Below are 13,241 nucleotides of genomic sequence, written 5' to 3'. Positions count from 1 at the left end.
TGCACTAGCCTCTCAAACTGTAGGGTGGGCTTCCCTGGCCTGGATCTGCAGAGCTCATTGTTTTCTGGGCCAAGGAGCAGGAGAAACTCTGCAGTTTGTATGTGCCCCCACTGGAATTTGTACTGCTGCTCACTTCCTGCTCGGTCCCATTTGCGCACACAAGACCCACCAAGAACATCACTTGAGCAATGAATGAGTAATCACTGCCCTGGCACTGAGATCCTGACGGGCAGGTAGAGGTTCTCGTGGGGAAGGAACCTTGCTGCTTCACTTGGCTTGCTGAAAGCTTGCTCACAAATCTATTTTATTCATTTCAAATACTTCTCAACTGCATTTTCCGATATATTTAACCTGCCCCCAACAATAAAAACAAGTAAATAAACCATTAAAAAACAAACTAGAAATCAGAAATAGACGCAGAATAAAAACCCAGATCAGCTGAATGCCTGCTGGGAGGGAATGGTTTCCCCAAGAACCAAGGAGAGCGATCCTCTTCAGGACAAGGTCTCCTGAGCTCTGGGCCCCTGGCCACCAAGGTCCTGCTTCTAGCCAGATGCCCTCCTGACCTTTGCCAAGATGGGATAGCGAACGGAGCCTGGGGAACCAGAGCTGGCTATCAGGGTGGGCTCATACAGTCCCCACAGGTGACTGACTCATGGGTAGGCAATGGCAGACCACCTCCACATGGCACCCTCCACCAGGGTGACCACCTGCCAGCACAGCCACCCTAGAAGGCAACGTACCTGGGCATCGTTGATGGGGTTGTCCTCAGAGGTGGCGTAAGAGTATCCGACTCCCGCAGGGGACTCCACATACAGCATGTTGGCGACCCGGTTCCAGCTGTTGGGGTTCAGGTACAGGGTGCCGTCATCGTTCATCTAGAGGAGAGAGAGACCGAGAGGGCGGCTGATCTCCTTGGGGAGAGGCTTGCTGGGCCCAGCCTGGGTCTCGCTGCTCCTGCACGACCACAGCCCTTTGAACATGGTCTTTAGAAGGCCAAAGCCTGGCTTGGGAACGGGGGCGGGGCGGGGCCTGCTCAGCTTGGCTCCCCAGATGTTGTTATGGGCAGCAGTTCCCATCACCTCCAGCTACAGTGGCCTTCAGCCTCTCTCACTGCAGACAGGGGACCCACGTCTGGGGGTCCAAACTCAACAGCCCCCCCCCCGGTGCTGCCCAGGACATAAAACTGGAGCCTGTTGTCCAGTGAAAGACTGTACTGAAATGCATGGAGCAATGAGAATGGAGAGACTGCCCCTGAGCATATACAGAGCACCTTCCCCTTCTGGCGGAGTGACACCAGGCCTCTTCCACCCATCTGAAACGAGGGCGGGGGCATCCTGGGCCGAAGATGTGCCTCCTCCTGCCTAGGCTGGAACTGCAGCACTGAGGGTGGCACCCTCTGCCCAGTTCCCGGCCCCCCAGCTGCCCCCACTCCTTCCCTCCCGGCTGCCCCACGAGCAGCAGACTCACGTGGAAAGGGCCGTTCTCGGCCAGGAAGCCTTCCATGGAACTGCAGCCAGGCCCCCCGTTCAGCCAGAGCACCACGGGGTCAGTCGCTGGGTGGCCCTGAGACTCCACAAACCTGTCCGGGTGGAAGGGAGGAGAGAAGCGATGGTGCAATCCCTGGCGGCATCTCCAGGTCGGCCTGGGAAAGACCCCCTTGGTCTGGAACCCTGAAAAGTTGCTGCCAGTCAGAGTTGATTATACTGGGTGAGATGGACTAAGGGTCTGGCTCTATCACAGGCAGATTCCCAAGTGCCTAGGTTGCCTGAGTGAGCTTCACAGGGAAACCAAAGTAAAGCTCTGGTAACGAAGAAGGCAGGCTCAGGAACGGCACATTGTGGGCGAGGAACTATGGCCACTCAGTGGCAGAGTTCTGTTCCTGGCAGCATCTCCAGGTATGGCTGGGAAAGACCTTTCTGAAAACCTGGAGAGATGCTGCCAGTCAGAGTAGGCGGTACTGAGCTAGGTGGACCACAGATCTGACTCGGTCACCCAGCCAAAAGTCACCCAGTCCAAGGCAGGGCCTCTCATTTGGGAGGAGAGCAGGTCTTGTGGAAGCAAGCATGACTTGTCCTCCCAGCTAAGCAGGGTCTGCCCTGGTTGCATTTGAATGGGAGACTAGAAGCGTGAGCACCGGAAGAAATTCCCCCCTTAAGGGATGGAAGTTGGCAGCAGCTTTATCTGAAGTAAGCAGCACCTAAAAGATGGTGGGATCTTGGTTAACAAACAGGAGCGGCACCCATAAAAGCCACGTCCATCACATGCTGCTAGTCAGTGCTCCAACTCAAGGCTCACCACTACTGAAGCAGCCTCTTGACTCGGAGGCCCTGCCCACATAAACCACTACTCCAAGGAAGACCAAGTTCAACCCCGCACAATGTCGCTGCGAGTGGCTGTTGCTGGTGCCTCCCTCGGGTTCTTCTTGACATCTGTGAGAGCTTTAGGGACTGGGAACCATCTTTCAGTACTTTTTGCTATGTGGACCACTTTGAGGACATTTGCTGCTGCTGCTGCAAACCGTACTCAAGTTACCTGCGTGCTAAGTGTTTGGGACCATGTTGCTGCCAGTCAGAGAGAACTGGTCTTGTGGCAGCCAGCATGCCTTGTCTCCTTAGATAAGCAGGGTCTGCCCTGGGTTGCATTTGAAAGGGAGACTAGAAGTGTGAGCCCTGGAAGATCTTCCCCTCTTAGGGGATGGAGCCACCACTCTGGAAAGAGCAGAAGGTTCCAAGTTCCCTCCCTGGTGGCATCGCCAGGTAGGGCTGAGAGAGACTCCTGCCTGCCACTTTGGAGAAGCTGCTGCCAGTCTGTGAAGACAATACTGAGCTAGATGGACCAAGGGTCGGACTCAATATAGGGCAGCTGCCTATGTTCTCATCCAGACCAGCTCGACTAGTCTAGGCAGGGGGGTCTTTTTAGCTCTCATTCATGGCCAATTGCACATTTTGCACATAAATACATTTTAAAAATGTTTTTAAGCAGATGCAAAGGAGCAGGAGCTGGTTGCCTCTGCAGAGGAAGCCACAAGGTGGAGCAAAAATGTGTGTGTGGGAGGGAGACACACACTCACTCTCCCTCCCTCCATCTCCCTCCCCCCCACACACACTCTCACTCCCCCTTACCAGTAGTGGAAGTATTGGCCAGTGCCCGCTTGCAAGTAGCCCGACCACTGCTGGAAACCAGGCGTCTCCGAAAGGCCCGGCAGAGAAGTGATGAGGTCCTGAGCGCACTGCCCTGAGCAGCGGCCCAGGGAGGCAGTGAGCAGGGCCAGGAGGCTGCACAAGAGGTGCATGCTGTCCTTCTGGGATGGGCCGCAGTGGAAGGGCTGGGGGGCCCGGCCCCCTTATATCGCCTTTGCCCTGTTTGCTCACCTGATAACAGCCACCGGTGCCGGCTCTTGTTTTTCAGCTCCGGGGCGATAAAAGGGAAGCGGGGAGGTGTTTGCTGTACCAGGAGCGCACCTGGGCTCCTTGTCTGGATGGAAATCTCACCCTCTTCTTGGCAAACCACCGACCCCCACCAGCAGACGGGAGCCCAAGAGGGGTGACACTTGCCAAGGTGGGCCGGTGAGGGGATGCTCCCAGATTTCGTGGCGATGCTCCTGCTCCCCACTTGCCTCTAAGACAGACATGCTGCGTTCCCCAAACAGGGTCGGCCAGAGGCTGCTGGGTGTGAGCCCATTGGTTGCACAGGTAGCTATGATCACAATGTGTCAGAAAGCACAAGGATCCAGGCTTTTAATTTAAAACATTGTGCCAAAGCATGTAAATGTTACCCGAGCAACAGCAACCCATTCATCAAACACAGGAACATAGGAAGCTACCACTTCCTTGGTCAGCACTGGAAAAGATTCCTCTGAGGGAATGGAGTCGCTTTGGGAAGAGCATCTAGCTACCAAGTCCCCTCCCTGGCAGCTTCTCCAAGATAGGGCTGGGAGAGACTCCTGCCTGCAACCTTGAAGAAGCCGCTGCCAGTCTGTGTAGGCAATACTCAGCTAGATGGACCTATGGTCTGACTCAGTATATGGCAGCTTCCTATCTTCCTAGGATGCTGTTCGCCCACCATGCCTGCAAATTGCTTGGAAACTCTGTGAGAAACCCTGACCTTAGTTGAACAGGAAGGGGACCCAACACCACCCGTCAACTCCACTGCTAACCTTTAGAAACATTTCCACAACACGAGGTGGGACAAACATAACATGGCAAAGAGACTCTCTTTTTGTAAAGGTCACTGCTCCCCTTGTAGATTAAGTATGTTCTGTTGACTCAGTACATTTCCTACCCTTGCAAAAGCTCTTTCCGACAAGACAGAGGTTAAAAGAGCATGTCTAGCCCAAACTGCAGATCATGGAGCTGAGGATGGAGGAGGCCTCTCCTGGGAACATAGGGAGCTGCCTTCCCCCGAGTAGGACCACAGGTCCACCTAGCTTAAGACTGTCCATACGGACTGGCAGAGGCTCTTCAAGGTTCTTGTGGCTGCAAGCAGGACTTGTCCCCTTAGCTAAGCAGGGTCTACCCTGGTTGCCTTTGAATGGGAGACTAGAAGTGTGAGCACTGGAAGATCTTCCCCTTAGAGGATGGAGCCACTCTGAGGAGAGGAGAAAGTTCCAAGTTCCCTCCTTGGCGGCAGCATCTCCAAGATAGGGCTGAGAGAGACTCCTGCCTGCATCCTTGGAGAAGCCACTGCCAGCCTGTGTAGACTGTGCTCTGGGAAGAGTATCTTGGTTCCAGGTTCCCTCCCTCGCATCTCCAAGATGGCTGAGAGATTCCTGCCTGCAACCTTGGAGAAGCTGCTGCCAGTCTGTGTAGACAATACTGAGCTAGACAGACCAATAGTCTGACTCAGTATATGGCAGTCTCCTATGTTCCCATCTTGGTCAGCTTAGCTCGCTGTGCATGCATTAGCTCACAGGCTCTTGCAAGGGCAAAAGGGGGAACATCTCCGAGCCAAACTGAGCCTCACAGGAGGAGGAAGAACACGAACACACACACACACACACACACACACACACACACAGAGGAGAGGGAGTGCGGGATGAGTGTGCTGCTGCCGCCAAAACACTCAAACCATGAGGGCTGTAGACCAACACAACACCAGACATAAGAACATAAGAAAAAGCCCTGCTAGATCAGGCCCAAGGAGGCCCATCTAGTCCAGCATCCCTTTTCACACAGTGGCCCACCAGATGCCGCTGGAAGCCATAGGCAGGAGTTGAGGGCTTGTCCTCCCTCCTGCTGTTACTCCCCTGCAACTGGTACTCAGAGGCATCCTGCCTTGGAGGCTGGAGGTGGCCTGTAGCCCTCCAACTAGTAGCCATTGATAGACCTCTCCTCCATGAAGTTATCCAAACCCCTCTTAAAGCCATCCAGGTTGTTGGCTGTCACCACATCCAAGAAGGAAATCAAGTTGCTTAATCAAGGATGGGGGGAAATGCCCCCAAGTCTCTGTGTGCCCCCAGCTCCAGAACTGCCCTCTCCTTTAGCAGTCACCTCGGGGGGGGGGGGGGCGCAACAGTGGCCAAGCTAGCTTGGAGTGGAGCTCAACAGGCACAGCCGACCAGCTGCCTCCATGCCTGGGAAAGCTTGTTGGGGTGTGGGTGGGTGGGGTGACCCAGCATAGGCTTGTCCTGAACCCATTCACTGCTCTGCACAAAGGGGCCTGTTTGTTGACTCAGACACTGTACGTAGTTCTCGATCCTTGCCTGAACAGCCTCATACAAGGGTTTGCTTGGGGCCCGCTATGTCCTTGCTATGCTGAATTTCAACTGCGAAAGGTTCTAATCTTGGTGCTGATAAGAAACGAACTTCAAGAGCTTCTAGTGCCAAGGCCCAGCTGCTGGCTGTGGGAAACAGCAGTTGGATCCAGCTGGCTGAGGCTTGTCCCGTTCGTACATCCCCAAAAGAGTGTTTTCATGAAGGTCCCCAAGAAGTCACCCTGGTTGGCTCCTGCCTCTGCCCAGTTTTCTTGCCATCTTGAGCTGCCTTTGCCAAGAAGTGGGGTGATGATTGCCAGGAGAGGAGCAAGTGGCCGTGCTTCTATTCCCACTGCATTTGGGTTATTCTGCTTTCTTCCAGACCCTGAATAATGGTGAAACGAGGGCTGGGAGGTAGCAGCAATGGAAGGGGCCAAGCGAGGAGATGCTCCCCAAAGCAAGATTCATTCATTCATTCATGTCTCAAGATGCTGGGACGCGCTGCCCCCGCCAGGCTCACACATAGAGAACTATCGAGAAGTGCCGTTGAATCATTGGCCAGAAAGTAACATTTTAAACAGACGTAAAATTACAGTCACTCAAAAGTAGCGATCTCCCTTTTTAATGATTATTTTCATCATAACATTGTTCCTTTAAACCTAAAAGCTTCCCTCCTTGGAAGCAAGATTTGAAAATGGAAAGAAGAAGCACCTGAAAATTATCTGAAAATTCAATAAATAATTGACAGTTTGAGCACCTGCCACCCCGCCTCCCATGACTGCAGGAAATCCTCTGAACACCCGCCGTGTAAACATCACAACAGGCCATCAAAGGGCACATCAGAAGAAACGGATCTGAAGGAGGTCCTGCTTAGAAGCCCAGGATGTCATACCAACCTCCAATGACAAGGAAGTGGCTGGGCATTCATTTGAGTCCAAAGCAGCTGGTAAACGATGTCTCCAGTGAGAAGAAACAAAATGCAGCAGCTTCAGACATGAGTGGAATGGAAAGAAAGAGAATCCAGCCGAGGGATGGGGCGGGGGAAGGGGATGGCCAAGAAGTTCACTAGCAGCCACGGCTTGAGGTGGAGAACCCTGTGGCCGTTTCCCCCAGTCCCCCTTGAAACTGTGGTGTGTGATGAAGGGACCAAGTTCATATCCATCTTCTCGGCCAGCACACACACTAAACACCAGACATCTCCAGCTCTGAAAATATGTAATTATCTGGGAGGTGTGTATTAGCGTGTACGTGTGTGTGTGTGTGCGTACCTGCGTATGTAACTAGACCTTCCATGGGGCACGAGGGTTTCGTGAATTTCACCAGAATGTTACTGTGCAGGCTGTGGAAGAAAAGCAGCTGTGTGAATGTGATGCCAAACCAAGGCCCACAAATAAGCCTCTTCCACAGTTATCCATATACCTAAACAAGGATTCTTTCAAGATTCACTTTAGAGTTTAAGAAGTAGAAGGAACTCAGTATCTTATAGCAAGATAGCATATCCCTTTGCCCAATAAACACAGTGTCATTCCCATGATTGGATGTGGAATAATCCTGCCTTCATGCCCAGTCCACTTTACACAGCAAAGTTCACTGTCCTCTCAGCAACGTTTTCAGCACCAAGGATAAGAACTCCATCCCATCACTGGCAAGGTGGTCAAATAAGTGTCAACTAGCCATTGTGTCGGGAATGGCCTGCCTCCTCTTCCACTTGTGAACCAAGGCAATGCCCAAGGCAGCATCCATTAAGAGCAGGAGGGGATCCCAAAGGCAAACAGGAACGCAAGTCTATTCATTCGGGGGCCAGCTGCACACACCAAGAAGGCAGCTGTGCCAACTTGAGGAGTTCACACAGAAGCAACAGAGGCTCCACTGGACTGAAGTCAAATCTTTCAACTAAAACCAATTCACAATGGCACCACCAGGAAGCGGAAGGAAGAGCCCTCTCTCCTGTTGACATCCAACCGATCCCAAGAAGTGAGCCATTTGGATCCCCTGGATCCCCACACGAGTAAAACAGACTTGTTCTCAGAGGGCAGAATCAAAAGGATCACTTCATGAGATCCACGAAGACGGCATTGGCAGTCGTCTGCCCAAAGATGAATGCTCCAAGCACCACCATGAACACACCGTAGCTAACCATGGCCCACCAGCTGGGGAAACAGAGAGAGACGTTCTCAACAGAAGGAAGCACGATTTGGCAACCACCGACCGACCCCACGTGCATGAATGAATGGGGGAAAGGGCCAATGGAAGGCCAAACTCTTACCTGGCTGGCCGGGCTTCTTGGATTTCCGAGAGCTTGGCCTGGATGAGACAGAGTCCTGGCAAGGAAGGAACACAGGCACTCAGTAAAGATGGCGGCACGAAGGCGGGTTTTTGGAGCTGTGCAACCTCCCCCTTGGGAGTAGTTTAGCAAAACCAAGCCAGGACTGGTTTAGCGCACAGCAACATAGGCAGCTGCCATAGGCTGAGTCAGACCCTTGGTCCATCTAGCCCAGTATTGTCTTCACAGACTGGCAGCGGCTTCTCCGAGGGTGCAGGCAGGAATCTCTCCCAGTCCTGTTTTGGAGATGCTGCTGCCCGGGAGGGAACTTGGGACCTAGAGGCTCTTCCCAGAGTGGCGGCTCCATCCCCTAAGAAGGGGAATCTCTTCCAGTGCTCACACTTCGAGTCTCACCACAGGCAGGCCTGCCAAGCAACCATTCAGGGCTTGCAAGAGAGATGGGGCCAGTCCTGCTCCCAGCTCTTGCTCCACCATGAAACCTCTGCAAGAGGTGGCGGCTGCTGAGCATCCATGGTCCAGATCCGCATCTCCCCGCTTTTCAGATTCTCAGGACTGGCTGAGGGATAAGGAGGGAGCCCCCTTGGCTGCCCTTCGCAAGAGGCTTCCAAGATCACAGCCTCGCACTCGGGGATTTCGGCCCTTAGGTGGGCAGCAGCGGGAAACCGGGACTGCAAGAGGCCCAAGGGAAGGCTGAGGCCCTGCAGCTCCCACTGGCCAGGGGATGGCCTTTGGCACGCGACCCAAGCCTCAGCCTGGTCCTGGGCATGCGTGGCTCCCACTCCTGCCCCCCCCAATGTTCCTCCCCCAGGTGAACACCACAACGCACTGAGCACAGCCCAAGGCGGGCGGGACCCAGCAAAACAGCCAGGCGAATGAGGGCTCTAGCCAGCCAAGCGAAACGCAAGCCCCGCCCCCAGGCAGAGAGCCAGGGACGCCCCTACCTGGGAAGACAAAGATGAAGCAGGCTGCCAGCCCCCCGATCATGGCGATGACTTTGCCGATGTCGGGGATGAACAAGGCCAGCAGGAGTGTCAGGAGGAACCAGCTGGCCGTCTGCAGCAGGCGCCGCCGCCTCTCCCGCTCGACGTCCTCTTCCACCGCCTCCCCCTTGTAGCGCAGCCAGAGGCCTTCCAGCACCGCCCTGGCAGGGGGCAACGGCCAAGAGGCTGAAAGGGCTGCCAGCCCCCCTGCCACCCTGGGTCGGGATGTGGGTCCCAGGCGTGCCCACCCTGCCAGCCAGCCCCGCCTGCGCTCACCTGCCGCAGAAGTGCAGGATGGGGTAGGACGTCAGGACGCAGATGATGATGAAGGCCCGGGCGATGGCCACCGGGATGTCGTTGGAGGGGTAAGACATGAGCACGTCCTGCTCCACGCTGGAGCCAAAGGTCAGGAAGCCACAGACCCCTGGCAGAGGAGGGAGAGTGCGGGGCAAGGCTGCACCATCAACAGGCCAGCTCCCCTCCTGGTACGCTGCACCCCCAGGGAGGGTCGCTCCTGGTGCTCAGGGGCAGAGACTGCCTTCCCCTCCCTCCTGCCCAGGCCCAGCGAGAAGGGAGAAGGAGCTGCGTCTGCCTGCCTGCCCGCCCCCTACCTGTGCCTGTGTAGACAGAGAGCGCAATGACCATGGCGGCCGTCACCACTGCCCCCCAGGGCTTCAGCTCTGGCCGCTTCATGCTGTTGAAGACAGGGACGCTGCTGACGTGACACTGCCGGAGAGAAGCAGAGGCCGCGAGGCGGAAGAGGCAAGCGTCAGAGGAGGCCCACCTCCAGGCCACACAGAGGTGGTCGGGCAGAAGGCAAGACACACACACCCCAACCCCCACAAGGCCAGCAGAGAGAGCGAGCTTTTGCCCAGCCCTCCGAGTGCCCCCACCTGCCCAGGACCCTCAAGAAGATTGGAGTGGTGCCTCTGGAAGAGGAAGAAGAAAAAGTTTACCTGGAAGCCAAAGCAGATGGTGGGCATGGCATTGAACACCGACATCCACGCCAGGGGGCTGTGGAGAGGAACACACACAGACACACCCCTGTTCAGAATGCCTCGGAGCCAATGCCCACACTCAGCATTTACCCAGGCTTTGAAAATAGCCCCCCCTCCACCCACCAAGCAGCACCTCATCGAAAGTCGATGATCAGGATCCAGTTGAACCCCGGAGCTCAAGTCCGAGCCTCCACACATTAATTCACACCTCCCTGATTAGGAGGTTGAAGGAAACCGACCGTCTTCTGCATCGACAATTTGGCTTTCTTCAGCCTGGCCTCTGGGGGCCTCTTTAGGCAACCACCAGAGGGAGTAAACGGGCCCATTTCCAGGAGATCACCCACTGAATGACAAATCCAGGCGCCCACCTTCTGAAGGGGTCCCAGGACAGAGGTGGCCAAGGGAGCCAGAATGGCAGGGGTGCCCCTCTCTCTTCAGAGAGGAGCTTTATTTCTATATGGCCTGTTGCTGCTAACAGAGCTCTCTCTTGCCCAGCTCACAGGTATACAAGCGCCTGGTCTTTCCCGGGAGCCGGAGACTCTCTGCTCTGGGCCCTCTGCTCAGACACAACTGGGTCTCTCTCTCACACCCTTGTGTACGAAGGAATCAGGAAGAGGTGAGCTTACCGCCCCCGCGACCCCGCCCTCTTTGCCACCACTCCTAGGTACCTGGTTGGAACTTCTCCTGGGACCATCTCCTGATCAGGCCAAATGTACTTGATGATGATGATGGCTGTAACATACCAGGTCCCAACCACACTCAAGCAGCTGAAAGAGAAAGGCAGGCAGGGAGGGAGGGAGGAAGGGAGGGGTTACAGATCCCGACCCCTTTATTACGGCCATTGACCAGGACCGGGAGGGGTTTTAGGGTGGCTGATGCCAACACTTCCTCTCCTTCAAGGGATGCTCCGGCCAAGGAGGAAGCAGGCGCTTCTGCTCACAGCGTCCCCACCCCGGAGAGGTCAACAGCCACCATCCTGTGGGCCACAAGGCCTCGGGTGGGCACAGGCAGAGGGGTCAGGCAGCCCCCCCCCCACTTCTTAGCAAAAGCAACGGCCCTCTGGCAGGCAACAGAGAGGCACAGCCTGCATGGATCCTCTTTCCTGCTCTCCTATTCAGTAGCAGTGACTGAGGAGACGCTGACAAGAGAGACCTGCTGAGAGATGGGCGTGTGCACTTGGCACACACTCAGCCCTTCTTCTCCTCCTCTCCCGCCTGTTCAGATGATGCTGCCTCCTCTGCACACATGGGAGGAACCGCGCGGGGTGGGGATGTTTTTGCCCCCACTACTGGGAGGGGCCTACCCCAAAACACCCCCCTCCACCCAGGAGCGCCTCTGCTACTGGAGGGCCAGCCCTGAGGAGGAAAGCCTCTCACCCTTGCCAGGCCCATCGCCTGGATGCCAGTCCAAAGGGGTCCCATCAGCAGCGCCCCATCCAGAGCAACCTCCCAAGTCTTCTTGCCCAAAGCAGGAGAGGTTCAGCAGCCGCAGCACCCTCACACCCCGCCAGCAAAGGGTCTGCTGCATAACCTCACAGGGCCATCCCCACAGCTGAGGGACGTCCCACCTCCGGGCCCTCTGCCTGCTCTTCCTCTCTGACCCCCCCCCCGGACAGACCACAGCAACCAGCACTCTTCATTCGGCGTGGCTTGCTGGGAAGGAGAGCTGGTCTTGCCGTCGCCAGCACGAGCCACCCCTTGCTAAGCAGGGTTTGCCTTGGTGTGCATTTGGAGGGGTCCCGAGGTGAGAGCTGTCTGCGGCCAGCTATTCCCCTTAGACCTCTGAAAGACCTCTGTCTGAAGCCCTGGAGAGACAATACTAAGCTAGATGGGGCGTGGGTTCGACTCAGGAGGAGGCCGCATCCTGTGGTCCCCTTGTACGGAGCCCAGCCTAAAGACAACAGGCCACCCGGCCCCAAGAGCGCCCCCCCGCCCGACTGCATCCAAATGGGCCTCCCTTACGTTTCTGCCCAGAGGCACCCTTCCCCACTGCAGCCTGTGGGTATATATACCTGGCATATTTCTGGAAGCCAATCTCCTTGGGGACCGAGAGGGGAAGGATGAACAGGCAGGCCGTGATGCTGATCGTGAACTTCCGGTCTGTGTACCAGGGGCTGGCCCCTGCCCCCGCGGCATCCTTCACCAGTGCTGCGAAGACTAGCCCAGGAGGGGAGGGGAGGGAAGGGCGCCGTCAGCAGGGGGAGGCTGGAGGCACCAAGGGAAGCCGGCCAGCCCACCACCCAGGAGTGGACGGATGGACAGAGGGGGACGTGCTCCAGGCCCTGCTGGCAAGAGGCACCTCCAGGAAGCGGGACGGAGGCGCCAGCTCTGCACACTGCAGGGCTGCACCCTGAGCAAAGGGCCCCAAGCCCTGCGGGGGACAGGAGCAGAAGCGAAGCAGAACGCAGCGGAAGGGGGAGGGCCCCAACTTCCTCTCGCCTGGCAAACGCCCCAGGGGGCAAGGAAGCAGACCACCCTCCCGCTGCCGCCTCCCTCTCCCCCCCCCCCCGCCAGCACTCACTCTTGTCCTGCTGGTCCCCGATGATGATGAGGAAGGCGATGCAGGTGCCAAAGGTGTAGACGGCAATGGCCACTTCGCACAGCACCCCGGGGACCTTGCCACACACGGCCCACACCACCTCCTGGTAGGTACGCTCGTTGCTGGCCTGGGAGCAGTAGGCCAGGATCACCAGGCCCCCAATGATGAAGACCAGCAGGCACTGCAGGCAAAGCGGCTCCGTGATCAGGACCAGAGAGAGAGAACGGGCCCGGCCAAGGTGCAGCGAAGACAAGCCAAGCAGAGCTCTTCCTGCCCTCGGCATCCTCACACCTGCCACGCCCACTGGCACAAGATTCGGGGTCCTGGACGCTCCCAGGTCCATCTCATTCCCAAAAGGCTTGTCTGCAGCCGTAAGGGCTCTCCTATAGCCTCCCTCCCTACTGAGGAGCATCGGAAGCTGCCTTACACCACGTCAGCCCATCGAGCTCAGTGCCAGAAGACCACAAGCTGGCCTAGTGGCAGCAAGCATGAACCAGCCCCTTTTGCTAAGCAGGGTCCACCCAGGTTTGCATTTGAAAGGGAGACGAGAAGTGTGAGCTCTGTAAGATATTCCCCTCAGGGGATGGGGAGGCTCTGGGAAGAGCATCTAGGTTCCAAGTTCCCTCCCTGGCAGCATCTCCAAGAGAGGGCTGAGAGAGATTCCTTCCTGCAACCTGGGAGAAGCCACTGCCAGTCTGTGTAGACAATACTGAGCTAGATGGACCAAGGGTCTGACTCAGTATATG

The 13,241-nt window shown here is 56.4% G+C and overlaps 1 protein-coding gene across 4 annotated transcripts in view; it reads right to left on the bottom strand.

Annotated features, from left to right (window-relative positions):
* The window catches only part of SLC38A7 (solute carrier family 38 member 7), a 28,589-nt gene that overhangs the window by 10,948 nt on the left and 4,400 nt on the right, over nucleotides 1–13,241 (bottom strand). For 3 of the 4 annotated variants that reach the window (XR_008311300.1, XM_053271407.1, XM_053271406.1), the window contains exons 3-12: nucleotides 12,478–12,676; nucleotides 11,969–12,113; nucleotides 10,626–10,724; nucleotides 9,916–9,973; nucleotides 9,571–9,685; nucleotides 9,236–9,383; nucleotides 8,921–9,120; nucleotides 7,962–8,016; nucleotides 1,471–1,582; nucleotides 744–878 (exon numbers count right to left, since the gene is read on the bottom strand). Coding sequence is in view for 3 of the 4 variants with exons in the window: in XM_053271407.1 (XP_053127382.1) it covers nucleotides 744–878; nucleotides 1,471–1,582; nucleotides 7,962–8,016; nucleotides 8,921–9,120; nucleotides 9,236–9,383; nucleotides 9,571–9,685; nucleotides 9,916–9,973; nucleotides 10,626–10,724; nucleotides 11,969–12,113; nucleotides 12,478–12,676 (1,266 nt within the window). In the remaining variant the exon portion in view is untranslated. Of the gene's footprint in view, nucleotides 1–743; nucleotides 879–1,470; nucleotides 1,583–6,301; nucleotides 7,846–7,961; nucleotides 8,017–8,920; nucleotides 9,121–9,235; nucleotides 9,384–9,570; nucleotides 9,686–9,915; nucleotides 9,974–10,625; nucleotides 10,725–11,968; nucleotides 12,114–12,477; nucleotides 12,677–13,241 lie in introns of those variants that run through there. The other variant, XM_053271408.1, reaches the window with a different exon arrangement.

The sequence above is a fragment of the Hemicordylus capensis genome, chromosome 9, assembly GCF_027244095.1.
Source record: "Hemicordylus capensis ecotype Gifberg chromosome 9, rHemCap1.1.pri, whole genome shotgun sequence".
Classification (NCBI taxonomy): domain Eukaryota; kingdom Metazoa; phylum Chordata; class Lepidosauria; order Squamata; family Cordylidae; genus Hemicordylus; species Hemicordylus capensis.
This window is presented reverse-complemented; position numbering and strand designations above follow the sequence as displayed.